Here is a 27055-nt window from a genome sequence, read left to right on the forward strand (position 1 = left end):
AAAAACTTTTGGGGGGGACTGCACTGCACAGCAATGGCACCCCATTCCAGTACTCTTGCCTGGACAGAGGAGCCTGGTAGGCTGCAGTCCATGGGGTCGCTCAAAGTCGGACACGACTGAGTGACTTCACTTTCACTTTTCACTTTCATGCATTGGAGAAGGAAATGGCAACCCACTCCAGTGTTCTTGCCTGGAGAATCCCAGGGACGGGGGAGCCTGGTGGGCTACCATCTATGGGGTCGCACAGAGTCGGACACGATTGAAGTGACTTAGCAGCAGCAGCACTGCACAGCTTCTTCTTATTAATAGTTCTTAGTTCTCTGACCAGAGATCAAAACCAGCAGTGGAAGCACCAAGTCCTAACAACTGAACCACCAGAGAATTCCCTAGAAGCATTTTTTTTTTTTTTTAATTAGGAAAGATAAGGGTGCCTGTTATCGGTACTCCTAATTGGCATTGTGTGGGAATTCCTAGACAATGCAGTAATATGAAAAAAGAAAATGATGATTGGAAAAGAAAACACAAAACGTCATCAATCCTGAGTAATAAACTTGTATAAAAAGTACAGAAGACTCTATCAAGATATCAGAATTCCTTCAGAAAAAAAAAACAACCAGATATCAGAATTACTAAGAGTTCATCTGGGTTCTTGGATATAAGATCGACAGGCAAAAGCTAATTGCATTTCTAAACACCACCCCGAGTTATAAAATTAATTTTTAAAGAAATTCAACTTATGATAACAAGGAGAATATAAGGTACCTAGGAATATATTTAACAAAGGTTATTTCTGATCTTTTGAAAGAAATTGTATAATTTTTATAAATGCCATTCAGAAGACCCAGTTAAAAGCAGAGATACTATTTCATGGATTAGAAGACTCACTCTCTTTAGGATAATACTACCGATTCTCTCCCAAATTAATCTCTACATTTGAATCAAAATCCTGACATAATATTATTGTGTAAAATTTGCCAAATTGACTCTAAAATTTACATGGGAGAACAGGAGAAAAACAAGACAAATTTGAAGAAGCATAAAGCTATAACCATCAATGAAGAATTTTTTTTAATTATTCATTGGAATAAGGCAAGTTGCCAGAAGAATGTATTTCGTCTAACCCCATTTGTATAAGATTTGAAGTCAATACCGTGTATACACTTTTAGAGCTGCATATATATAAAGGAAAAGAATAAGGAAATGAGCAGAAACTGAACCAATTCGGGAAAACCATGATGGGACAAACATGTGGATGTAGATGGAGAAGAGACTAGGGGACCTTCGCTTGTGTTGGTCATACCTTTTCTTAAACCTGGCAACGGACAGGGTGTCCAGGTGTAAAAGAATTGTCTGAAATAGTTCAAAGTTTTTAATTTCAAAAACTGGCTGTGAATTTCACAAATGTCAAGCAAAGTGAATTTACATTAAAAGTGCGTTAAGCACAATAAATTACCCAAATCTGAAAATACGTGTTCCTTACTGTGCAACGTGAGGATGGAGACTAGCAAGCTGTAGTTCTGTCCTGGGGACCAAGGCAAATGGACTGAGATTTGTAACGTTTGAATAGCAAGTGGATCTGTTATACTTTGTTCTTTCTTGTTTGAAAACAGTCCTGGAACATGATCTTGCATTACTATGTGATTTTTTAGTGGTCACCACATGGTGGCAGGCTATTCAAGAAAATTCAGGGACAGTATTTTGTAGTTTAAAGCCCAGAATTTTGGGTTGGGACGCTTAGCGGAAGAGGACAGTAAACTTGCTCTGAACCGAACAGCTGTGACGAAAAAGAAAAATGCCTTCATTGGCAATTCAGTATTTTCACAGCTGTCACAGATAGCTTTGCTAGTTGTATCTGTATTTTGGAAAAACAAAGATATCTTTCAAAGTACTATTTTATTATGGAAATAAATCACCTTGACTATTTGGATAAAGCTTATTCTAACTTTGAGAACCATTATTGCAAGGCTTTACTCTCTTGAGAATCTAGAAATTGGGTAACATTCTGATTTCCCTGTATCTGTGGAGGTCCTCTTTAAAAGCTGACATGCACGCACATTTTTGTTTTTTTATTTCTTGAGTCCTTGGTACTTATAGCAGTACCACTGTGAATCTTAGAGACTGGCAACTTTCATTCCTTTTATTGCTTCGACTATAGGCAAAAATATGGCAAGAAAGATTTCAGGCTTTTCATTGTTTTTGTTTAGTCGATAAGTCTTGTCTGACTCTTTGCGACCCCATGTACTATAGCAAGCCAGGCTTCCCTATATCCTGGAGCTTGCTCAAACTCATATCCACTGAGTCGGTGATGCCATCCAACTGTCTCATTCTCTGTCACCCTCTTCTCCTTTTGCCCTTAATCGTTCCCAGCGTCAGAGTCTTTTCCAGTGAGTCACTTCTTCGTATCAGGTGGCCAAAGTATTGGAGCTTCAGCTTCAGCATCAGTCTTTCCAATGAATATTAAAGGTTGATTTCCTTTAGGATTGACTGGTTTGATCTCCTTGCAGTCCAAGGGACTCTCCAGAGTCTTCTCCAACACCACAGTTCAACAGCGCGCTCAGCCTTCTTTATGGTCCATCTGTCATAGCCGTATGTGACTACTGGAAAAACCATAACTTTAACAACAGACCTTTGTTGACAAAGTAATGTCTCTGCTTTTTAATTCTCTGTCTAGATTTATCATAGCTTTTATTCCAAGGAGCAAGCGTCTTTTATTTTCATGGCTGCAGTTAACCGTCCACAGTGTCTTTGGAGCCAAGAAAATAAACTCTGCCATTGTTTCCACTTTTTCCCTTTCTATATGTCATGAAATGATGTGACTGGATGCCATGATCTTAGTTTTTTGAACGTTGAGTTCTCAGCTAGCTTTTTCACTCTCCTCATCAAGAGGCTCTTTAGTTCTTCTTCACTTTCTACCGTTAGGGTGCTATCATCTGCATATCTGAGATTGTTATTTCTCCTGGCTATCTTGATTCCAGCTTGTGATTCATCCAGCCCAGCATTTCACATGATGTACTGTGCATAGAAGTTAAATAAGCAGGGTAACAATATACAGCCTTGATGTACTCTGTTCCCAAATTTGAACCAGTCTGTTGTTCCATGTCTATTTCTAACTGTTGCTTTTTGACCTGTATACAGGTTTCTCAGGAGGTGGATAAGTGGTCTGGTATTCCTATCTTTTCAAGAATTTTCCACAGTTTGTTGTGATCCACACAGTCAAAGTCTTTAGCATAGTCAGTGAAGTAGAAATAGAGGTTTTTCTGGCATTTTCTTGCTTTTTCTGTGATCCAGTGGAGGTTGGCAATTTGATCTCTGCCAAAGCTTCCTCTGACTTTTCTAAATTCAGCTTCTACATCTAGAAGTTCTTGGTTCATGTACTGCTGAAGCCTAGCTTGAAGGATTTTGAGACCTTGCTAGCCATGTGAGATGAGCACAGTTATATGGTAGTTTGAACATTCTTTGCCCTTCTTTGGGATTGGAATGAAAACTGATGCTTTCCAGACCTGTGACCACTGCTGAGCTTTCCCATAACTGTTCTTAAACTTTGTTTGGCCCACTCTACGTGGTCCACTTACACGTAGCAGGCTCCCCTCGCACCGTGGGATAAAGGCTGTTTCTCTCCTCTCTTTGTGCCAGCAGCCAGCACTGCACTTGGCACTCACCTGCCGCTAGTATACCTCCATGCTTCTGCCTGACATCTAACTTTTCACTATTCCTATATTTTGGACTCCCCTGGTGGCTCAGATAGTAAAGAATCCACCTGCAATGAGGGAGACCTGGGTTCCATCCCTAGGTTGGGAGGACCCCCTGGAAAAGGGAATAGCTACCCACTCCAGTATTCTGGCCTGGAGGAGTCCATGGACAGAGGAGCCTGGCAGGCTACAGTCCTTGGGGTAGCAAAGAGTCAGACACAACTGAGTGACTTTTATTTCACTTCATTCCTATATTTTATTTCTAAAACACAGGCCACTGCTGGGCCTGGTTTCAGAGGGTCATCAGGCCCTCTGCAGACCATGGTGATAGCAACTGATAACAGTGCAGAAAATATCCAGGCACCTATTAGTGTCCTGGGAAACCTGAATGGGACAGGCTGTGTCCATCCTTATTGCACATCGTGAAAGCCTTCACTGAAAAACACTGAAAGTATACATTTAACAGTAGATTGGTATTTGTTTTCTAATTCCATCAACAATGTATTTTAAGATCATAGTGCATTGTAAGTACATTTTAAGATGATGACCCATTTAACTTCTCATTATGAACAGTGATAAGTATCAGGGGGAGAAAAGAACAAAGGATTATGGCCATGAGGTCACCTGATATTATCTTTGAAAAGCGTTTCTTTCCTGCCTGTTTGTACCTGACATGGGACAGGATGCCCTGCTGACCATCTGGTGGGGCATTTCGAGAACCAGAGGGGTGAGGGTTTTAGGGATAAGGTGGTGACTGTAACACTGGAACCCTGTATACCACCTCTGAAACTACATGTAGCCTTCCAAATTTGGGATGACCTCAAAGCAATCATGACCTGCTGCAACCAGTAGGAACTGTCTTTGTTACTCTTGGGATAACATTTGTGTTCTCTGGAAACAATATAACAGGCTCTGATGCAAACAGCTCTGGATTCAAGCCTTCATTGTTGTTTAACTTCTCTGAGCCTGTCTCCTCATGTGTAGAATGGGGATCTTAATACTCCCTGCCTCTTGGGGCTGCTGGGAGAATTCAGTGATCCTGTAGGTTTGCTTAGTGCAGGACTTGGCACCTGTTAACATCCCCAGTAATAGCTTGGCTGTGGTGGATGGTGAGTCAGGAAGGACACTGACAAGTTTCACCATACAGATGTGCAGTTGATCCTTGGTATGGAAATGGAAAGGCCAGTGGGTCAATCACTTGTAGTTCAGTTCAGTTCAGTTCAGTCACTCAGTCGTGTCCGACTCTTTGCGGCCCCATGAATTGCAGCACGCCAGGCCTCCCTGTCCATCACCAACTCCCGGAGTCTACCCAAACCCATGTCCATTGAGTCGGTGATGCCATCCAACCATCTCATCCTCTTGTCCCCTTCTCCTCCTGCCCCCAATCCTACCCAGCATTAGGGTCTTTTCCAGTGAGTCAACTCTTCGCATGAGGTGGCCAAAGTATTGGAGTTTCAGCTTCCACATCAGTCCTTCCAATGAACATCCAGGATTGATCTCCTTTAGGATGGATTGATTGGATCTCCTTGCAGTCCAAGGGACTCTCAAGAGTCTTCTCCAACACCACAGTTCAAAAGCATCAATTCTGTGGCGCTCAGCTTTCTTCACCGTCCAACTCTCACATCCATACATGACCACTGGAAAAACCATAGCCTTGACTAGACGGACTTTTGTTGGCAAAGTAATGTCTCTGCTTTTAAATATGCTATCTAGGTTGGCCATAACCTTCCTTCCAAGGAGTAAGCATCTTTTAATTTCATGGCTGCAATCACCATCAGCAATGATTTTGGAGCCCAAAAAACTAAAGTCTGACACTGTTTCCACTGTTTCCTCATCTATTTCCCATGAAATGATGGGCCAGATGCCATGATCTTAGTTTTCTGAACGTTGAGCTTTAAGCCAACTTTTTCACTCTCCTCCTTCACCTTCATCAAGAGGCTCTTTAGTTATTCCTCACTTTCTGCCATAAGAGTGGTGTCATCCGCATATCTGAGGTTATTGATATTTCTCCTGGCAATCTTGATTCCAGCTTGTGTTTCTTCCAGCCCAGCATTTCTCATGATGTACTCTGCATAGAAGTTAAATAAGCAGGGTGACAATATACAGCCTTGATGTACTCCTTTTCCTATTTGGAACCAGTCTGTTGTTCCATGTCCAGTTCTAACTGCTGCTTCCTGACCTGCATACAGGTTTCTCAAGAGACAGGTCAGATGGTCTGGTATTCCCATCTCTTTCAGAATTTTCCACAGTTTATTGTGATCCACACAGTCAAAGGCTTTGGCCGCCTCGCTTCTGCGCGGAGCCGTTGCAGCCGTCGCAGCCGCAGAAGTGTGGCCGAGAGGTGCTAGGCCGGGCCGGGGGCCGGGGGCGGCGGCCGTCCGACAGGGGCTAGGCTGGGCCGGGGGCCGGGGGCGGCGGCCGAGAAGGGCTAGGCCGGGCCAGGAGCTGGGGGCGGCGGCCGACAGGAGCTAGGCCGGGCCGGGGGCCGGGGGCGGTGTTCAACAGGAGCTAGGCCGGGCTGGGGGCTGGGGGCGGCGAAAGGAGTTATGCAAGGCCCAAGGAGCAGGGGCTGTGTGGGCACAGGAGGGCCGAGTGGAGTTACTCCACATTCAAGGTCAGGAGGGGCCGTCGTGAATAGATACCCCTTGTCCAAGGTAAGGAGCAACGGCTGCACTTTGCTGGAGCAGCCGTGAAGAAATACCCCACATCCAAGGTAAGAGAAACCCAAGTAAGACGGTTAAGTGTTGCAAGAGGGCATCAAAGGGCAGACACACTGAAACTAAAACTACAGAAAACTAGCTAATCTGATCACACGGACCACAGCCTTGTCTATCTCAATGAAACTAAGCCATGCCGTGTGGGGCCACCCACAAGACGGATGGGTCATGGTGGAGAGGTCTGACAGAATGGGGTCCACTGGAGAAGGGCATGGCAAACCACTTCAGTATTCTTGCCTTGAGAACCCCATGAACAGTATGAAAAGGCAAAAAGATAGGACACTGAAAGATGAACTCCTCAGGTCAGTGCGTGCCCAATATACTAATGGAGATCAGTGGAGAAACAACTCCAGAAAGCATGATGGGATGGAGCCAAAGCAATCGCTTGTAAGGAGGTAATAAAAATGTAGGACCCAGGGTTCCTTATTTGAAGCTTGGCACACATGCTTCCAATGTATGGCTGGGTATAAGGAGAGAGTCAGTCTGTCTATGAGGTCTCCCAACAATACATGGAGGCTGAGGAAACCAATCAAAAACAGAACTAAGAGACAGTGTCCCCGAGAGAGTGTGTCCAGCTTTGGCCAGTCCAGGCCCACCATCTGGTCCTCAACTCTGGCTATGGACCTTTTCCTTCCCCAATGCCTGTGTCCCCTCAGAAGCCACGTCACATCTCCTGGGAATTCCTGGTTTACCAGTCACTCTTTCTGGGAATAGTATTCCTTCCTGCGATTTTGAGGGATACTTACATCGAGTTAGTTAAATAGAAATGGATTTCATCTCTATCAACAGCCCAACAATCTAAGGATAGTCTTTGAAGACTGTGTCCAGTCGCTCAGTCGTGTCTGACTCTGCAACCCCATGGGCTGCAGTACGCCAGGCTTCCCTATCCTTCACTATCTCCTAGAGCTTGTTCAAACTCATGTCCATTGAATCAGTGATGCCATCCAGCCATCTCATCCTCTGTTGTCCCCTTCTCCTCTTGTCCTCCATATTTCCCAGCATCAAGGTCTTTTTCAGTGAGTCAGCTCTTCGCATCAGGTGGCCAAAGTATTGGAAGTTCAGTTTCAGCATCAGTCGTTCCAGTGAATATTAAGGGTTAATTTCCTTTAAGATGGACTGGTTTGATCTCCTTGCTTTGCATACTGATTACATATAAAACTTTTGTGGACCCAGAACGTGAGGGATTGAGATTTGCCTTTTTAGAGCACTACACAAAACAGAGCGGACTTCTGTATTTGGAAGCTATAGTTTATGCCTTTCTGAGTGTATCATTGACAGTTAAGAATAAGTTTTCTGCTTCGTTCTGGAGCATCACTCTTGGGCTTTGAGATGCATTCTGCATTTAGATGGTGGCAGGAGAGGAATGTCCGGGCATTGGTCCAGATTAGCCTTACTCTATAGAGCATCAACATTTTTGGTTTGAGCTAAGGAATTGCCCTTCTTCCTGCACTCAGAGGTAGGTCCTTTACTCAGCTCCTCAGGACCCTGGAGTGGAATGACACCCCGATGTAGGAGGGGACAGCTATCTGCCCTATGAGAATTGGCCTACTTTTAAGAGATGTTCTCTTTCTCACCCCAGGGAGTTCTGCTGGCTGAAAAGCCTCTTCTGACACAGCTGGAGGAGGATGGCAAAACGGCCTCCAGCTGCAATGAATCGGGTCAGTCCCAGCTGCGTGTATAAGAAATAACCCAGAAAGAAGAGAGCCATTTTATTTTGTTTTTCTCAGAGGATCTTATTTCTCCTTATGAGCACAGAGATTGTCAAAACTAGCACTAACAATAAAGGAAAAAATATAGGTCTTTCACACTTGAAGGATCAAAGTAGGCCAAGCTTTTTGAGCAGAAGTTAAATTATCAGAATTATTTTCCACTTTAAATTCAGTGCATCGCATGGCTTACAAAAGGCTTTAAAAAGTGAATTGGGAAATGCTAAATATATGTGTATTATACATAGGAGAGCTTGAAAAAATACTCTTTTCCAAAGATTGGTGGGGAAACATTAGCTTTTAAACCAGACTAGATTAGCCGTTTACATGAGTGCTTTTTCTTTTTTCTATACTTTTTTTAATACAACTTTTAATGCATTTCGCTTAAATCAAGTAGGAAATTACAACTGTAGTTTCAAACCAAAAATACAAGAATACTGACTTTTCTGGAAATCTGTATTTCCTCACACGGCTTGGAGTTACTAACTAGTGTCTTTCCACTTCTTGTAGAGCAGGTCTAATAGCAATGAACTCCTTCTACTTTTTTTAATATGCAAATGTTTAATATGCAAATTCCCTCTTTTTTTCCTTTTTTTGGCTACGCTGCACGGCATGTGGTATCTTAGTTCCCCAACCAGAAATGGAACCCCTGCTCCCTGTAGTGGAATCGTAGCCACGGGATCACCAGGGAAGTCCCCCTCTTTTTTTTTTTTGAAGTTTAGTTTTGCTGGATATAGAGTTCTTAGTTGACAGATCTTTTTTTCTTCCAGCACTTTAAACCAGTAACATATGGTGATGGCAGTAATGACATTGAATTATCATTGAGTTAGGGGTTTCAGTAAACCAGGATTGTCCTTCCCTTATGTTACCTTGTTGGTTCTGCAGCCGTCCTGTTAGGCTGGGCTCTCACTCTTCCCATATCACAGATAGGAAACTGAGGCTCAGAGAAGGAACGAGACTGAGCAAATATATATAATTTTAAAACATTAGCAGTGGCAGTACAACCAGTATTTTTAGCCATTATCTCATGTCAGTTCTTATTCCAGATAGTCACAAAAGACAGTCTTTAAGAGGACCTTCCAAGTTTAATATTTATTTAAATACCCCACAGCATAAGGGAACTTAATTCCCCAGCCAGCAATCAGACCTGTGTGCCCTCTGCTTTGGAAGTACAGAGTCTTAACCACTGGACCACCAGAGAAATTTCCTAATGTCTGATAATCTTTGAAACCCCAAAGTATCCAACAGCTTGGGCTGGGGAACATCAGAGGGACCAAGGTCCAAGACATTTGACTTTCACCATTTTTTTATCCCCAGTCTTACTAATCCCACAGATACCTTCCTAAGAAAAAGAAGCCATTTCTTCCCTGAGCTTTGAGCTTGTCACCACCCCTGCAGGCTCACTCTCCAGGAGGGATGTGTCTACCCTTTTGAGGGGGGGGAGGACCCTGATCAGTTGTGTGGATTCACAGTCCAGCCTCATTGATGTGAGTCCCTCCCCTGACCCTAGCCCTGTGTAATGAGTGAGTGGAGGAGCTACCACTGACCCCGGAGCACCACAGATCTTGTGCCAAGTAAATACTGAGGCTATTGAGTAACGTGTGTGTGATGAAGTGACCTGGATAATGTAGGCCCCTGAATTTCTCTGTTTTCACTATTAATGGATTGAAAAACACCTTTCGATGTCAGCTCCCTTTCTTCTCACTCTTGCTTCTGCCTGATCATTGCATTACTTATTAACACCAGAGAAGAAGGTGAATAGAACTTTTGAAAAGCCCTCAAATCAGGCCATTTATATTTAGCAGTGTTGAGAAAAGGATCAGTGAGAGAATCTATTGAAACTTGGCATGAGATCCGGAAGGAGCGTGTAAAGTCTCAGATGGTTCAAGGAGTGTATTGCACAAAAGGACAAGGGCTCCAGGCTGTGTCTCTGCAGGGAACAGGCCAGTGGCATCACCTTCTGTCCACCTGTGGATTGTCCTCGCTTGCCTGTCCACACCATCAGCAGAGCCTTGCTCCATATTTCACTCTTCCAGCGAAAATGCTTCCTAAGGGTGTAGAATTAGAATACTCCAATGGGTAGGTCTTTGCATAGTCTATGAGTCTTCCCAAGTGGCACTAGTGGTAAAGAACCCACCTGCAAATGCAGGAGATTTAAGAGACTTGGGTTCGATCCCTGGGTTGGGAAGATCCCCTGGAGGAGGACATGGCAACCCACTCCAGTATTCTTGCCTGGAGAATCCCATGAACAGAGGAGCCCCAAGGGCCACAGCCACAGTCCATAGCATTCCAAAGAGTCAGACACGACTGAGGCGACTTAACATGCATGCATGCAGTTAGTCTATAATGATAGAGCACCTTACATTTGTGTACAGATTTCATTTTCCAAAGCCTTTCCACGTATTTTCTTATTAGCGTTACACCCTGAAAACAAGGTGTTATTTGCAGTGCCTTGACCTTGGTGATGAATGACAAGAGCACAGCCTGGACTTGCATCCAGGTCTTGAAAACCCCCCCTGCCGGGTCTTCCGTCTGCACTTCAGTTCCTCTCAAGTGCAGTTTCTTCACTTCTCAGAGGAGGCAGCTGAGGCCAGAGAGTTACTCAGGGGAAGTGGCATGCAGGAATCTGTTAATGCGCATCCCAGGACTCAGAACCAGAAAGCACAAGTGTGGCAGAAAATGCAATGGTGAGTAACCCAGTGTTAATGCATCAGTTCGCATTAACAACACAGAATAAGCATAGATCACAAGGCTCTTCTGCCTCTGAAGCGAGGCTTACTTCCTGTGGATCTGGGAACCATAACTTGATCTCTTACACATTTTGTGCTACATGGTTCTGTGTCTCTATCAGATTATCTTTCATCACAAATACACACACACAGGTGTGAGCACACGCTCTCTCTTTCTCAGCCTTACTTTTTAGTTTTATTTCTTCCTAGGGTGTGAGAAAGGGACTTTTTCTGGATGAATCCTTCAGAGTATGTCCATTACTGGATTTGAGGTTGCATTTTCCTTTTGTCATCCATTGTAATTTATGTGAGAATCAAGTAAAGTTGAAGAGGGATTAACTCTTTTCTATCATTTGGGCACAACTGACCATCTTTGATACTCTCTTCTCATATGTTGAGCGGTAAGTATGTTAAACGATTAGGTAACACATGAATTTTTGAGAAAAAGGAAGGTTATTTATTAACCCTTTGGGTTTTGACCCCAGGGTTGGGAAGATCCCCTGGAGGAGGAAATGGCAACCCACTCCAGTGTTCTTGCCAGGGAAATCCCATAGATAGAGGAGCCTGGCAGGCTACAGTCCATGGGGTTGCAAAGGGTCGATCAGGACTGAGCCTGCAAGCACACAACTGTTCACTGTCTCAGTGAAATCTCCATAGGGAGGGAACACACTGGACTCAAAGGGCAGATTTTGCCCAGGCATGGTTGCCTATGCCCATTTCTATAATAAAGTCACTGCTGCTACTTGCTGCTGCTGCTTCTAAGTCGCTTCAGTCATGTCTGACTCTGCGACCCCATAGACGGAAGCCCACCAGGCTCCCCTGTCCCTGGGATTCTCCAGGCAAGAACACTGGAGTGGGTTGCCATTTCCTTCTCCAAGGCATGAAAGTGAAAAGTGAAAGTGAAGTCGCTCAGTTGTGTCTGACTCTTAGTGACCCCATGGACTGCAGCCTACCAGGCTCCTCCATCCATGGGATTTTCCAGGCCTAATTGCTTTTAGCTTGCTTGGCCATTGGGCATCATTTGGAACTGGTCGACAACACCCTTTCCCCTTAGCCTGCTTGAGACAACCCAGTTCTCTTTCCCTGACTCCTGGGTCAGGAGGACCAGACATGGCCAGAGTCATGTCATTTCTCCCTCTTCCCTTGTCATTTAGGACGAGTTCTGAGGGATGCCTTAGACACCTTTTTCTTCCCGTTCTACCTGTTTCCCTCAGAGATCTCATCCAAGCCTCAGTGTTGAGCTACATCTCTAATTCTGGCAAATCCCACCCTGCACCCCCAGCCTCCTTTCCTTTCTCGGTTCCAGGCATCCAGCTTCCTGCAGAGGTGTCCTCTGCCTGCTGCTTGCACCATGCTTGCCCTCTCAGCTCCCTCAACCCTTCTCAATCCAGTGTCATCATCCTAAAACACAGCGGACGGAGCGAGGGCAGCCAGGGTAGCCCAGTCTGACAGCTGCTTATCTGTTGTCAAGAAAAGGCCAGCAAATTCAAGAATTCGGCTTTTATTGAAAGAAAGTGACTTTTCATAAAAAAGAAAAACACCTCACTCTTGGTAGGACTTTGCTATGAGACAGCCACGGGGCCTTCAGGCCCCATGAGATTTCACAGACACCCACTGTCATCACAGAGCACTGTGAAGACTCTTGGGCAGAATATAATGTGATCTATGAAGCCTCTCAACAGGCTCGCACTAACAGCAGAGTGTCCCAGTTCATTGAAAGTGAAAGAACAAGGGCCGAATCACCTCCCACCCTCCCTCCTGGGGACCTCCCCTTCCCTAGGGACCTCACCCTGTACTTAACTGTGACAGCTTCTAGGCCATCACATGGGGACTGCCGGATGTTCAACACTAGCTGGGTTTTTAAGTATTTTACCAACTGTATGGGCAAAATACGTAGAAATAGAGTGTTTGTTTCTTTTCCATAGTTCAGTGGTTTGTCCTGCCCCTTCATCGGGAAGATCCTAGCTCTCAAATCTTGTAGTCCGGGATCCTTATTTTCTGATCCTCAGCAACCTCAGTGTCTGCCCCAAGTGGAGGTGGCAAGTGAATGAGAACATTCACTGAAGAATCCTGGATCTCTTTCATTCTCTCCAATCAGTGTAAATTCAGGAGTGTGTCGTTGGCTGGAGAGAGCACCAGCTGATTTTTTCAAAAGTGATGTTGTTCATTTTGAACTTTGTTTACAGAACTGTGTCCATGACATTTTGAAGGACGTAGAAGCAGGATTGATAGGTCTCAGGTAGTTCAATCACAATTCTTTTAAAACCTATCCCAGCTTTCTGTATGCATATAGACCCCATCCCTGAGGTTCATATATGCCCTTTCAAAACCGTTGATAGCAGAAGATAAATTCCTGTCTGCTGGCCAGGAATGTGGGGCTGTCTTTTCTGTAGTTTCCATTTTAAAAGTGCATTTCATTTGCTAAGTACAAAACTTTGATGTTCCTTATAACATTGCGAGTCCTATCTCTCCTATCCGTCCTCTATCTCCCCCTCCATATTCTGAGACTTCTCACCCTTCTCCCACCCCCGAAAAGAAAAACTTCAAGAAAAATAGTTTTCATGGCATCTAAACCCTCTAGCATTCCCACGTGCTCCATGCTAAATGCCTGCATATCTGTGTCTGGCGATTGTTTTAACATTTGGTCTTCCGCCTGGGGAGTGGGCGGTACACTCTAAGCTGCTTCCACTCAGGCCTCAGCAGAGAAGGCAATATTTTGTTATGAGTAAAGTTTCAAGCCAGGCTTTGGCCGAGGTCCTTCCCATTAGGGAGGAAGAAAGTAGAAACAGCCAGTGAGATGATAATTCTCCTTGAACTGTAGCTCATTAAAAAAAAAACCTTGCCTGGGCCTCCGTGGCTTATTTATTGATTTAAGCATCTAGCACTTTTCCTTTCCAGAAAGAATTAGCATCTCCATTGCAATCATGACTGTGGGAGGAGATTTTTGTCTTTTCTCTGGGGGTTGACTGTCCTCCAGTTGCTTATTCGCACAGCCCGCTTTCGAGCGGAGTCTAGGTACACAGTTAAGGGGTCAGAATGAGATTTCTGAGATTTATAGGTAATGAAAATAACAGGTTATACTGAAGATACCACGTGTAGGAAACTAAGCGCTCTTAGGGACTCGAGTGAACCTGTGATCCTTGCTTTTTCCAAAATGAGCCTTGCAGTCTTGTCCATATTAACTCCTTTTCTGTAGATAGTTTAACATGTTCTGTTTTTGCCACCGTTGAATGTGGAAATGACGTTTCTTATCTGCTGATCACTTACAACAGGTGTTAAACAATTTGCGTTACTCTCAAGTCTTCCTGTGGTTGAGTGTCTGCAGTGGTAAAGGGACTCGTATATTTTCTTGCTGCTGCTTAGTCGCTCAGTTGTGTCCAACTCTCTGCGGCCTTGTGGACTGTAGCCCGCCAGGCTCCTTTGTCCACGAAATTTTCCAGGCAAGTATATTGGAGCAGGTTGCCATTTCCTACTCCAGGGAACCTTCCTGATCTAGGGATCAAACCTGCGTCTCTTGCATCTCCTGCATTGGCAAGCAGATTCTTTACCATTAGCGCCACCTAGGCATCCCATATGTTTTCTTATCGGACATTTAAAATCCTCTTTCCTTAAGGACACATTTTTCCCCTAAAAATAAAAGCACCTACAAGTCTAGCCACTTTTCAGCTCTATCTGTTGAGAACCCATGTGACCATAATGCACTCAGTTCAGTTCAGTGGCTCAGTCGTGTCTGACTCTTTGCGACCCCATGGACTGTAGCACACCAGGCTTCCCTGCCCCATCACCAACTCCCCGAGCTTTCTCAAACTCATGTCCATCGAGTTGGTGATGCCACCTAACCATCTCATCCTCTGTCGTCCCCTTCTCCTCCTGCCTTCAATCTTTCCGAGCGTCAAGGTCTTTTCTAATGAGTCAGTTCTTCACATCACGTGGCCAAAGTATTGGAACTTCAGCTTCAGCATCAGTCCTTCCAATGAATATTCAGGACTGATTTCTTTTAGGATTGATGGGTTTGATCTCCTTGCTGGTAACATTGACTGTAAGCCTCTTAATTTGTGTTCACACTGTTGTGGGTTTTTCCAATAGGGACCTCTTTTTGAATGTGATTAATACCGACTCATTCCTGTGCCTTAATAAAGGGTAATGCTGATAACCAGTGAGCACCTTAAAAGCTGAAAAGCAGTTGGGCTCCTCAGTGGTACTCAGTCAATTGCTTTGCCCTATTTGCATGATCGGGCTTCCCTGATGGTTCAGTGGGTAAAGAATCTGCCTACAATGCAGGAGACAGGAGATGTGGGTTCGACTCCTGGGTCAGGAAGATCCCCTGGAGAAAGAAATGGCAACCCTCTCCTGTATTCTTGCCAGAAAAATCCCATGGACAGAAGAGTCTGGCGGGCTACAGTCCATGGGGTCACAAAGAATCAGACAGAGCTGAGCAACTAAGCGTGAGCACAATTTGCATGATCGGATTGACGAGTGTTTCTGGGCTGTTAATTTGTAAGGATTGGCTTTGTTGGCTCTTGACAAGATGTGCGTTTAAATTTTCACCCTGCTTCTTTATCAAGGGAGCTCAGAGCTGCTCTAGATCTTGGCTTTTTTGTTCGAAAGATTGCTAAGACTCGAGCTGATGCAGCCTCTTGCCCTTAGCGGAGTCTGCAGTGCTGTTTGGGCACTGAAGCACTGTGACGCTGACCTGGTCCTACCTGTACTTTTCGGCAATCTGCATGTCCAGGCTGGAAGTGGATGAGGACCTCTACAGCCGGCTCGCTTCCTGGGCTTTTGGATGGATGTGTGAGGCTAGTGGCAATGGGGGTGTTTTTGTGTTTTGTCTTCTGTTCCTGTCTGTTTGAGTCTGAAAAGTCTGCCGTCAGTTGCAGGGAGTTGAAGTCTGGGAAAAGCAATGATGGAAGGGCTGTCAGTACTGGAAAGTGGAGGGCAGTCAGCCTCCCTCTTTCTGCATCAACAGTATTGAATATTCCAAGGCTGGGTCCGCTGGGAAGATGGGACATACCACTGAGATTCTTGCACTCCTCAGTCTCAGTTTACTCGTCAGTTAAATGGGCATAATGACACTCAGCTCATGTATTTATGAGCTGACATGCGTAATTGTCACTGTTTTCCTCACGGGTCTGGGATTCCTTCTTCAGCTCAGTACCTCCATATATGGATCCAGTTTGAAGTCATCAGGTGCTTACTTGGTATTGGGATAGGTGGTCATTCTTTTGTTGACGCCAGAGCTAACGTTTCACCCTTCTTCAGAACTGTCCTACCAGACATGTTCCTCCAGCACTGTGTTATCAAAATACAAACAGGGCAGACATGTCTTTTGTAGAAGGGGTTGCATTCCAACTTTTTTCTTTAAGAAAACAAAACAAAGCAAAGCAGTGTGACAAGAAACTATAAGCAAGACCTCAAGGAAAATGAGATTTTTTTTCTAGACCATCTCTATCTTCCTCCTAAGTCAAGATGCTGCGTGTGTTACCCTGCGCGGAGTACCATCTCCTCCTCCCAGCAGTGCAGTTTTCTTGCCTTCAGCCTTTTCCTCAGTATTCCAGTTAGTGGTGAAAATGTGTCAGTGCTAAAAATACACACAGTATTTATGCTGGGGCTTCCCTGGTGGCTCAGTGGTAAAAGAATCCATTTGCAATGCAGGAGATACAGGTTTGATCCCTGGGTTGGGAAGATCCTCCAGAGATGTGAATGGCAACCTACTCCAGTATTCATGCCTGGAGAATCCCATGGACCGAGAAGCCTGGTGGGCTACAGTCCATGGGGTCACAAAGAGTCAAACACGACTTAAGCAACTCAGCATGAAGTTTATATGCTGGAGTGACTACCTGGAAGAAATTTTTAAAGCTTGCTTTCCAGGGTATGATAATCACGTTCAGTTTGCACTTAGTTCATTTGTTAGTAAAGTGATTCTGTCAGTACATCAGTGAGGAGCTGACCTCGGGAATTGCGATTGTCATCTGTTACATGGAAGACATTTGATGCTGATCGTCACATCTTTATGCTACAGTTAAAAACATGTGTGATATTTCTCTTTTTCTTTCTAGCTACAGGAGGCTGACATTGTGGTCTTGGGCTCACCCAAGCCGGAAGAGATTCCCCGTTCTTGGATTCAACCAGAAACTATTGTTTTCAACTGTTCACATGACTTTCTATCAGGTAAATGGCTTCAGATTGGTGCCAGGCCACTGATCAAAACAGGCGAGATGGCTATGAGAAAGGTTAACCTTATTCAGAAAGAGTATCTTCCTGAAATGATGGTCGCTGTCAACATAGGAACACAGTTAAGGTAACCGCCTTTTCATTTACTTATATTGGAACCATATTGTCAGGCAAAGAGCAACCAAGATGCCAGTTGTAGGAGCAGCCGCCTCCCCTCCCCTCCCCTCATTGAAATGTCCCCTGCTGTTCTCTGGCATCAAGCAGACAAGTCAGTTGTGACCTACAGCAGGCAGTTTGTGCATGTGTGAGGTAACCTAGAAATAGTATTTCTCACAGTCTTTCTAAAACAGCAGAATGCCTTCTCCTAAAGCAATCTTAGGTGAACTTCAACACATAAAAGTAGATGAAAACACAGCTGCCGGAGGGAGGGGAGTGGAGATCAGCTGCCCTGTGTTCATAATTTCCCTTTGCAGTGACCCCTCAAGCATTTCTTGGAGCCCCCGAGTCACTTCAGAATGCTGGGAAAGTCACCCTTAGAAACAGAAGAGGTCTTGGGATGGGTGTCGATATTTGATGGTATTTGCTCAGGGATTCAGGAATGTCCTGGATCACATCAGGTCACTCTCAGGGTAGCTGAAGCTGTTCCAGAGCCAGGATGCTCACCCAGGGGGACTAGTAGGAGCGGATCCAGCGGGCGGACACTTTTCTCATTCGTGGAAAGACATTCAGGCTACGAGAGCTTTGGACCACACCCAGCCCACCCTCTCTAGTCCCATGACCTGCGTATGCAAGAGACAATGGCAGAGGAAGACAGAGAACCTTCCTTCCTTGTTGTCTGTGGCTCCCAATTTCAGCATGGTGTGGGAATGAGGGGCTGTACTGAGCTGTCTAAGAGGATGGTGTTTTTTTTTCTTTTCCCCCAAAGCTGGTCAAAACTTGAGCCAAAAGGAGTAGAAGTCTCTACTAGTACAGGCGTTCTAGACCTTGAAACTTAGGCAGCCTCACAACACAGAGTGACATAGAGAATAGTATCAAGGAGAAAATAAATAGAACTTCTGATTCAGTCATCTTGGGATGACCATTTTACGTTTTTCCATTCAGTTCAGTTCAGTCGCTCAGTCGTGTCCGACTCTTTGTGACCCCACGAAACGCAGCACGCCAGGCCTCCCTGTCCATCACCAACTCCCGGAGTCCACCCAAACCCATGTCCATTGAGTCAGTGATGCCATCCAACCATCTTATCCTCTGTCATCTCCTTCTTCTCCTGCCCTCAATCTTTCCCAGCATCAGGGTCTTTCCCAATGAGTCAGTTCTTCACATCAGGTGGCCAAAGTATTGGAGTTTCAGCTTCAACATCAGACCTTCCAGTGTACACCCAGGACTGATCTCCTTTAGGATGGACTGGTTGGATTTCCTTGCAGTCCAAGGGACTCTCAAGAGTCTTCTCCCAACACCACAGTTCAAAAGCATCAATTCTTCGGCACTCAGCTTTCTTTATAGTCCAACTCTCACATCCATACGTGACTACTGGAAAAACCATAGCCTTGACTAGACGGACCTTTGTTGGCTAAGTAATGTCTCTGCTTTTTAATATGTTGTCTAGGTTGGTCATATTAAAAAAGCATTAATTGTATTGGAACTTAATAGAAAACAAAGGAATATGCTAAAAGCTTTACTGAAATTCATTTAACTATTTTTTCAAAATGAGAAATAATGCACCTTCCTCTTTAGGAAATGTAACTCCTCCCAGAATTGACCAATCAGATTAAAAGCCCCTTGGAGCTGAAGGGTGCAAGGGGGTTTGGGGTGCTTTGAAGGGAAGATGCCCAGGAATTTTCCAGAATGCTCATGTACTCAGCTCACAAACACACACATGAATGAAGCAATTAGAGGTACAATATAATATGAAATGGAATTAATGGCTCTTTTTAGTAAATAGAGAGCATGCACTAAATTCTTTGAAATATATGTAGTTTGTGGGTATAACTTTTTTTCCTGAAAAGAAAAAAAATACTTAGCCCATTAACAGCATATGTGCACTGTTTTGGAAGGCAACTCTGCTCACCACTGTACCACCAATGCCATGACCTGTTTTGTTTTGGGTTTTTTGAGTTTAGAGAAACATTGTGTTTAATGGTAAAGGTTCGCACACTCCAGCACCAGGCATGGCCTGGAGTCGAAGCAGCAGGGGTGGGTAGGTGACTTCCACGGAGCCTCACATGGTGAAGAGGATGAGGAAGGCGACCATCAAACAGAAGAACCCCATAGTCTCAGACAGGGCAAAGCCCAGAATGGCACAGGAGAAGAGCTGCTGCTTCAGAGACGGGCTCCTGGCATAGCCAATGATCAAGCTGCCAAACGCTGTTCCAATACCGGCCCCTGAACCAGCCACACCAACTGTGGCAGCCCCTGCGCCAATAAACTTGGCCGCTGCGCCCATGTCCCGGGAGACAACACTGGTCTGGAATTCCCGCCGGGCCACCTGCAGTGGGCCACTGCTATAGGAAGGCTATATAGATGGGATCTCTGGCCTACTCAGGAAGGAGGCAGACACAGGCCTGATCAGACCCCTGGTACAAGAGCAGATCAGAGCAGGAGAAATGAGCAGTGCCCCGGTGGTCTGCATTTTTTTCAGTCTGTACTCCCACTGCCCTGCTGCCCCTGCTCAGACCACAGTGCTCCCTGGGTCAAGGTGACTCCATGCCGTTTTAATTTGCTCAGAATCCTAGTGGGATCAGGAAAGTCAGTTATGACTTTATTGTTATTTTTTTAAGGAATGCTTCCTTGATACAGTGTTCACTTGCTGTTTTTTATTAGAGTTTTTATGTTTAGGGTGATTTTGGCACAACCCTGGTTAGAGATAGGAGAGTTGACTTCAGTGTTCTTTTGGAATCCTGTGAGCCCTACAATTACATGAAGGTTGACGTATGTTTTACGGTTGAAATGGTGCCCTATTTCTAATGTGTTTCTTTTTTAAGACCATTATTTTTTAAAAGGTATTTTAAAAACATTAAATTTTGATGTAACAATTCTCTTTAGGGAGAAAAAAGTAAGATTCTGTATGTAGACAGATTGCAGTTTGTTTTTAGCTTATCTGGTCCAATAGTAGAAGTTTTATTGATTTTTGAGTGCCCAGAATATTACCTGACACATTGGAAGGGCTTAGTAAATACTGTGTTGAATGAGTGACTAAACATGGATTCAGAATTATTCTCTGGTTACAGTTTTAAGTTAGTTTCAGATATAAAGACATTTCCTTATACTTGTTCTCCACTTAAAAAACAGGGCTGACAGTGCAGAGGCAAAGATGAAAAAACACTATGCTGATTAAACAGATGAACGTTTTCTAGTCGGCACTATTTATAATAGCATTTCATTTCTCAGTAGTCAAAAGTTTTCATTTTAGCAACTTTGATTAGTATGAGAATTTAATCTCTGAATAAATTGAAGAAAGGCTTTTTCCCTCTTTTATATATAATTTTCCACTTGAAGCAAGCGAAGACATTTTTCAAGCATTATTAAAAAGAAAGTTGCTTTTATTTCAACTTAAGAGGAAAAGAATGTTTAATATACTTATGATTGGGTGAAGGCAGGGCTTTATAATGAAATTTTCCTGGTCATCTTAATGGTACAGGGTACCCCTTCCCCCCTTGTAAAAATAGATGGGATGGGGTGATTTATGATGAGGTAATTCTATAGGGGCATTTTATTGAATACATAATCCCCAGAGAGATTTTCATGATGGCTGATAGCCCAGAGGCAGTGCTTGGAAAACAATTACACCTAACTTGTTGGATTGGGTCCCTCTTTTGTGGCATAAGTCTTGTGTTTAGATTGAAAACAGGGCCATAGCAGGGTTCAGTTGTCTAGGTATAAGAATTTTATTTTCTAAAACATTATTTCAAATGAAAGAAATGGACTGTGATTTTGTAATGCTCTGCATACTAAAGGTCAAAATTCATCCTCTGTAAAACCATTGTGTACCTAATATTCAGACCTAGTTTCTGATGTACCAAGTGAGATAAAGGAGATACTGGTCTGGGGCCCAGAGAAGAGTGTCAAAATGACTTAATGGGTCAGAGTAGTTCAGAGAGAGCATCATTTGAAGCAAACGTGATTCTGTAGAGTGGAGTCAGGGGGCTGCATCCCAAGACTCATGCTGATCAGAGTTGCTAAGATTCCCAGGGTGGTCTCAAAGCAGCTGCTATTTGAAAAGAGCCCTTCTGATTTCCAGGGAAACATGTTATAACACCTTAGCCTTAAATTTTCTCATTGTGGCAAGTTTGGTTACTGTAAGAAAAATGATAAGTGAAAGGCCATCTTTTAAAGTGATTCACTGACTTGTCCCTGGAGGAAGGAGCTGTGATGGGGAGTGTTAGTGGGAAGTGAAAAGAGCCATTTGGTTTGGGAGCCCTGCTCAACTTGCAGACTGAGTATGGACAGCCCTCCAGGTGGGGCCTGGCCTCTGCATAGGCAGTGGGGGTGGTGAGGTAATGATTTCCTTTTTTGAGTCTCCTTAGTCAAGAAATTTATTAACCATGTATTCTAGATTCCCTGAGTTACCATCTTAATTGCTTGTTTCTCCAGATTCAGAACTTTCCATTCCATTTTAAGATTGCACTGATTCCTGCTACAAAAGCAGTGCAGTGGTTATGATAGAAAAGGTTTGAAGTATATCATAGGGAAGAAAAAAATAGCTAACTTCTGACTCAGACAACTTGAGATATCCATCTTGGATTTTTTTCCCATTTAAAAATTACACTTCATTTTATTGGCTGGAATATAGTAGAAGGAAAAGCAAATAATACACTAAACCATTACTGAAATTCAGAAAACTTTCTTTAAAATGAGAAATGCTGGTTCCTACAAGAGCTTCTAAAGTTTGATATGTGTATCTTTTGTGTTGTCTTTTAAACTCGTACTTGATTTTAGCTGCATTCTATTGTATGCAAGATAGTAGCTAAGAGTGAAATTGTTCACTGTTTAATTCTATAGGTGAAGTAATCTTCATTCACATGGGTATTCATAATTATACTCATGGAACATCCATTTATAAGTTGAATGCAACTTTTTATTTCCCCATCATTTAAACATAGAGATAAGAATGAGGGGAGCATGTTTCTTTTCCATAGAGGATGGGTAAGACCTTTAGATCAGATCTCTAGTGGTTCAAACAAAACAGATCTTTCTCATTCTCTAGACTCTTGGCTTTTGCCTAAATATGATGTGTAAAACTGAAGTGTTGCTAATCTCTTTAAGCAATACATGAGGGATATGATTTTCTAACACCCTTAATACATTTGACAATAGAACATCACAAACACTTACTCTTAAGTGTTATGTGCTCTTTCTTGCAAAGGACTGTCAGGAAAATGGATAAATTTAAGAGTGGAGTGGTCCAAAAAAGAATAAGATTGTCTCTTACTTTAAAAAATTTACTGTTAACATCGGCTAAAGCATTTTTACATGTGTGTTTACTTTTCGCAAACTTCCTAAGTGCCAACCACAGTAGAATTCTTATAAAATGCTTCTCTGTATTTTGAAATCCAAGTAATCCTCAAACTTAATATCCTAAAATATAATTTCTCAGTTTTTTAAAAATGTTTTATTTGGTTATAGCACTTGGGATCTTTAGTTGCGGCATTCGAACTCTTAGTTACGGCAGGTGGGATCTAGTTCCCTGACCAGGGATTGAACCTGATTCCCCTGCATTGGGAGCACAGAGTCTTAGCCACTGGATCATCAAAGGAAATTCTCATTTCTCAGCTTTGATGGAGCATTGGCTCTGTCATTTTTTTTTTTAATAATTTTATTTATTTATTTCCTCTGGGCTGTGCTGAGTCTTTGTTGCTACTCAGGCTTTCCTCTAATTGCAGCGAGTGACGGCTACTCTGTAGTTGCAAGGAACAAGTGTCTCATTGTGGTGGCTTCCCTTGTTGCAGAGCAAGGGCTCTGGGGCGCACGGGCTGCAATCGTTTTGGTTCCAGGGCTCTGGAGCACAGGCTCAGTAATTGTGGCGAATGGTCTTGGTTGCTTCACGCATGGCATGTAGGATCCTCCTGGACCAGGGATCAAACCTGTGTCTCCTGCATTGGGCACACAGGCTCTTTACCTCTGAGCCCGGCTCTGTCACTTTTAGGACAGTTCAGTTCAGTCGCTCGGTCATGTCTGACTTTGCGACCCCACGAATCGCAGCACTCCAGGCCTCCCTGTCCATCACCAACTCCCTGAGTCTACCCAAACTCATGTCCATCGAGTCGGTGATGCCATCCAGCCATCTCATCCTCTGTCATCCCCTTCTCCTCCTGCCCCCAATCCCTCCCAGCATCAGGGTCTTTTCCAATGAGTCAACTCTTTGCATGAGGTGGCCCAAGTATTGGAGTTTCAGCTTCAACATCAGTCTTTCCGGTGAACACCCAGGACTGATCTCCTTTAGGATGGACTGGGTGGATCTCCTTGCAGTCCAAGGGACTCTCAAGAGTCTTCTGCAACACCACAATTCAAAAGCATCAATTCTTCAGTACTCAGCTTTCTTCACAGTCCAACTCTCACATCCATACATGACCACTGAAAAAACCATAGCCTTAACTAGATGGACCTTTGTTGGCAAAGTAATGTCTCTGCTTTTTAATATGCTATCTAGGTTGGTCATAACTTTCCTTCCAAGGAGTAAGCGTCTTTTAATTTCATGGCTGCAGTCACCATCTGCAGTGATTTTGGAGCCCCCAAAAGTAAAGCCTGACACTGTTTCCACTGTTTCCCCATCTATCTCCCATGAAGTGATGGGACCAGATGCCATGATCTTAGTTTTCCAAGATCATGGCAAACTTTTTGGACAAGGATTTTACAAAGCCTGATCTTTCACACAGCACTTTACCTGGACTTGTTCTATAGGCATTTAGATCTTCCTTTTTATACTTTGTAATCATACATGGAATTGCTTTGGCTTTATATGTATTGTTTAAACATACATATAATATGCCAGACACTTTACATACCGTATCACATTCAGTTCTCACCAAACTCTGTAAGGTTGAACAACATTAATTAACAAGCCCAAAGTCACAATTGCCAGTAAGAGGTAGAGGCAAGATTTTAATCCAGTCAAACTCTAAATCTGCGGCCAATTGGGAGCCCCGAAGCTATGCCAGGACCTATCTGGTGACCTACTACCTATAGCTGTGCCATGACATGCTCACTTCCTTGGTTGAAAATGAGAACGTCATCCTGGCATTTTACAGGGAAAAAACAGTAGGCTCCAAAGACGATATGCTGAAAGTCTTTTTTTTCTTTCCCCAGGGAAGGCTGCATGCATTTCTCCTGGCGTCTGTGGTATTAGTCCCATCGCCGAAGATGTGAGTCTCCTTGCTGCCGCTCTGCGGATTCAGGTTTGTCTGATCCAGTTATTTGAGAATTTTTGAGTTAGTGAATACAAACTTTTTAAAATAGTACTTGGATCTCAGATTTTCTTTTTTAAGAAAAACCTACACATTTAATTACATGTGAGTAAAATTATTCCTGAGGTCCATTTGGATTATTTTGCAACTTTTGTTCCTTTTCATGACACAGTATCCATGAATGATGCTTGGTATTTTCTTTTTCTTTTTTTATTTTGTAATTATTTTATTTTATTTTATGTTTTAATTTATTTATTTTAATTGGAGGCTAATTACTTTACAGTATTGTAGTGGTTTTTGCCATACACTGACATGAACTAGCCATAGGTGTACATGTGTTCCCCATCCTGAACCCCCCTCCCTCCTCCCTCCCCATCCAATCCCTCTGGGTCATCCCGGTGCACTAGCCCTGAGCACCCTGTCTCATGCATCGAACCTGGACTGGCAATTTGTTTCACATATGATAATGTACATGTTTCAATGCTATTCTCTCAGATCATCCCACCCTCACCTTCTCCCACAGAGTCCAAAAAACTGTTCTATACATCTGTGTCTCTTTTGCTGTCTCGCATATAAGGTTATCGTTACCATCTTTCTAAATTCCATATATAGGTGTTAGTATACTGTATTGTTGTTTCTCTTTCTGACTTACTTTGCTCTGTATAATAGGCTCCAGTTTCATCCACCTTATTAGAACTGATTCAAATATATTCTTTTTAATGGCTGAGTAATATTCCATTGTGTATATGTACCACAGCTTTCTTATCCATTCATCTGGTATTTTCATAGTTTAGATACGTCAGCTTTTACTTGTCTAACACCCTTTCCTTCCTACCCCTATTGAAGAACATGGTCAGCAGTGGAAGGAGATGGCTCCGTGAGCAGCAGTACCACAGATGGGGACTTCACTGCTTGAAACTTCAGCCTCTGTCCCCTGTACCAAGGTATTCGGGTGATTCGTTTATACTGACATCAGCTCACCTTAGATACCCAAAGTTATCCATTGGATGGGGGCACAACTCATGGTGTTATGGCTTTGATGGTAGATAGCATTCTCTAATCAAATTGCTGCACTGTTTTTTCTGTCCTTTAATTCCTCCAAAATTAAATAATAATGAGCATGTTTACCATATTCTATCGATTCTAAGATGTAGATTTTTTCATGCTTCTGAAATCAGCACGCACCTTCCTCTCAAAGATGTATCTTGTATTCAGTGGTAGTGTTTTTTCTTAAAATGATGGTACCTTAGATTTGACAAAATATGGTACTTTTTGGAATATGCTATTCCTTGTCAGAGATGCCCAACACACACAGTTAGCTTGGTCTGAAGGGCCTTGTAGGTTTCTATGCTGGGGATAAATGACCAACCAAACCCATCACCATTCCACGTGGGGGTAGAGCTCTGCTTTCTTCAGAACACAGTGGTGTCTGCTCTCTGACGGGACACTCTGGGACAGTCCAGATGGATGTTTTCTGGAGTGATAGTTAATGAAGTGAAAGCTACATATTCCCTCTGTATGAATTTGGAAATACAAACTGCAGGACAGTCTCAGCATGTGATTTTTAGAACAGTTCGTTAGATAAGCTATCTCAGCCAGATAGATGACAGATGCATTTTCCAGCCTCATGGTGAATTCCCTATGGTTGCCCCTCTATTACTGAATTAGCCCAACCCCCTTCCTGCAGGAGGCACACTTAAGGCCAGCGGTTAAACAGGTGATCCTGCCTGCCGTCTTGTAATACACAGAATGTAGGCAATAACACCACCAGGAATTGACTCATTTTTCACTTGACAACCAGTTGCTTTTCAGAACTGACCTGTTTCCTTGGGTCACAGCCAACCACTATGATTCGATTATACCCACAAGGCTGGTGAAACCCTCCAAGCTATGTTTTCACTCCTCAAATAGACTAAACATCTTAGTCATCTTATGGTTCATTAATGCATAAATTGCAAGGAATGTCCTTTGTCATAATCATCCCTATATTAGTGCTGTTTCATAAAATATTTCTTCATTACTTATTTTGTTATCACACCTTCATTTTTAGAAGTCAGTGAGTAAATTCTGTTCACAGAGAGCTTAGAAAAAATTGAGAAGAACTCGGCCAAATTGTGTACCAAAGTCTTTGTATAAATCCCCTTGGAGGGGAAAAGCCTTTAAATTGCTTAAGCAAGTCTGACTTCTGGAGCCACTGGGGAAAGAAAGTCAGGCTGAGTAGTTTATAAATCACTCAGAAAATCAGAATGATGTCACCGTCACTCTTCAGCTAGTGAAGAGGAAACCTGGGAGATATTCCAAGAGTAGCCTATTCAATTTAGGAGATTGTGGGAGGAGAGAGACAGAAAAAAAGGTGTAACCAGGAAGGCAAAATGAAGTGGGACCATGGACAGTGAAGCAGGGAGGAGAACCAGAAAGGAAAATGCTAGGGGATCTGGGGGAGAGGTTAGATGTGTGTGTAGTCGCTCAGTCATGTCTGACCCTTGGCGATCCCATGGACTGTAGCCCACTAGGCTCCTCTGTCCATGGAATTCTCCAGGCAAAAAAACTGGAGTGGGTGGCCATATCCTTCTCCAGGAGCTCTTCCCCACTCGGGGATCAAACCCGGGTCTTCTGTACTGTGGCAGATTCTTTACTGTCTGAGCC

At 43.6% G+C, this 27055-nt stretch overlaps 1 protein-coding gene and 1 pseudogene across 41 annotated transcripts in view; one reads left to right on the forward strand and one right to left on the reverse strand.

Moving 5' to 3' along the window:
* The window catches only part of MTHFD1L (methylenetetrahydrofolate dehydrogenase (NADP+ dependent) 1 like), a 253716-nt gene that overhangs the window by 15747 nt on the left and 210914 nt on the right, over positions 1–27055 (forward strand). For 37 of the 41 annotated variants that reach the window (XR_014065472.1, XR_014065473.1, XR_014065482.1 and 34 more), the window contains exons 8-10: positions 16898–17009; positions 24312–24400; positions 25256–25353. Coding sequence is in view for 17 of the 41 variants with exons in the window: in XM_081530228.1 (XP_081386354.1) it covers positions 16898–17009; positions 24312–24400; positions 25256–25353 (299 nt within the window). In the remaining 24 variants the exon portion in view is untranslated. Of the gene's footprint in view, positions 1–247; positions 1794–7985; positions 8566–16897; positions 17010–24311; positions 24401–25255; positions 25354–27055 lie in introns of those variants that run through there. The other 4 variants (XR_014065493.1, XR_014065491.1, XR_014065492.1 and 1 more) reach the window with 3 other exon arrangements.
* On the reverse strand, positions 19228–19687 carry LOC145521561 (ATP synthase F(0) complex subunit C1, mitochondrial pseudogene; annotated as a pseudogene).

Source organism: Giraffa tippelskirchi, chromosome 9 (genome assembly GCF_054371585.1).
Source record: "Giraffa tippelskirchi isolate mGirTip1 chromosome 9, T2T-mGirTip1v1.2.pri, whole genome shotgun sequence".
NCBI lineage: Eukaryota > Metazoa > Chordata > Mammalia > Artiodactyla > Giraffidae > Giraffa > Giraffa tippelskirchi.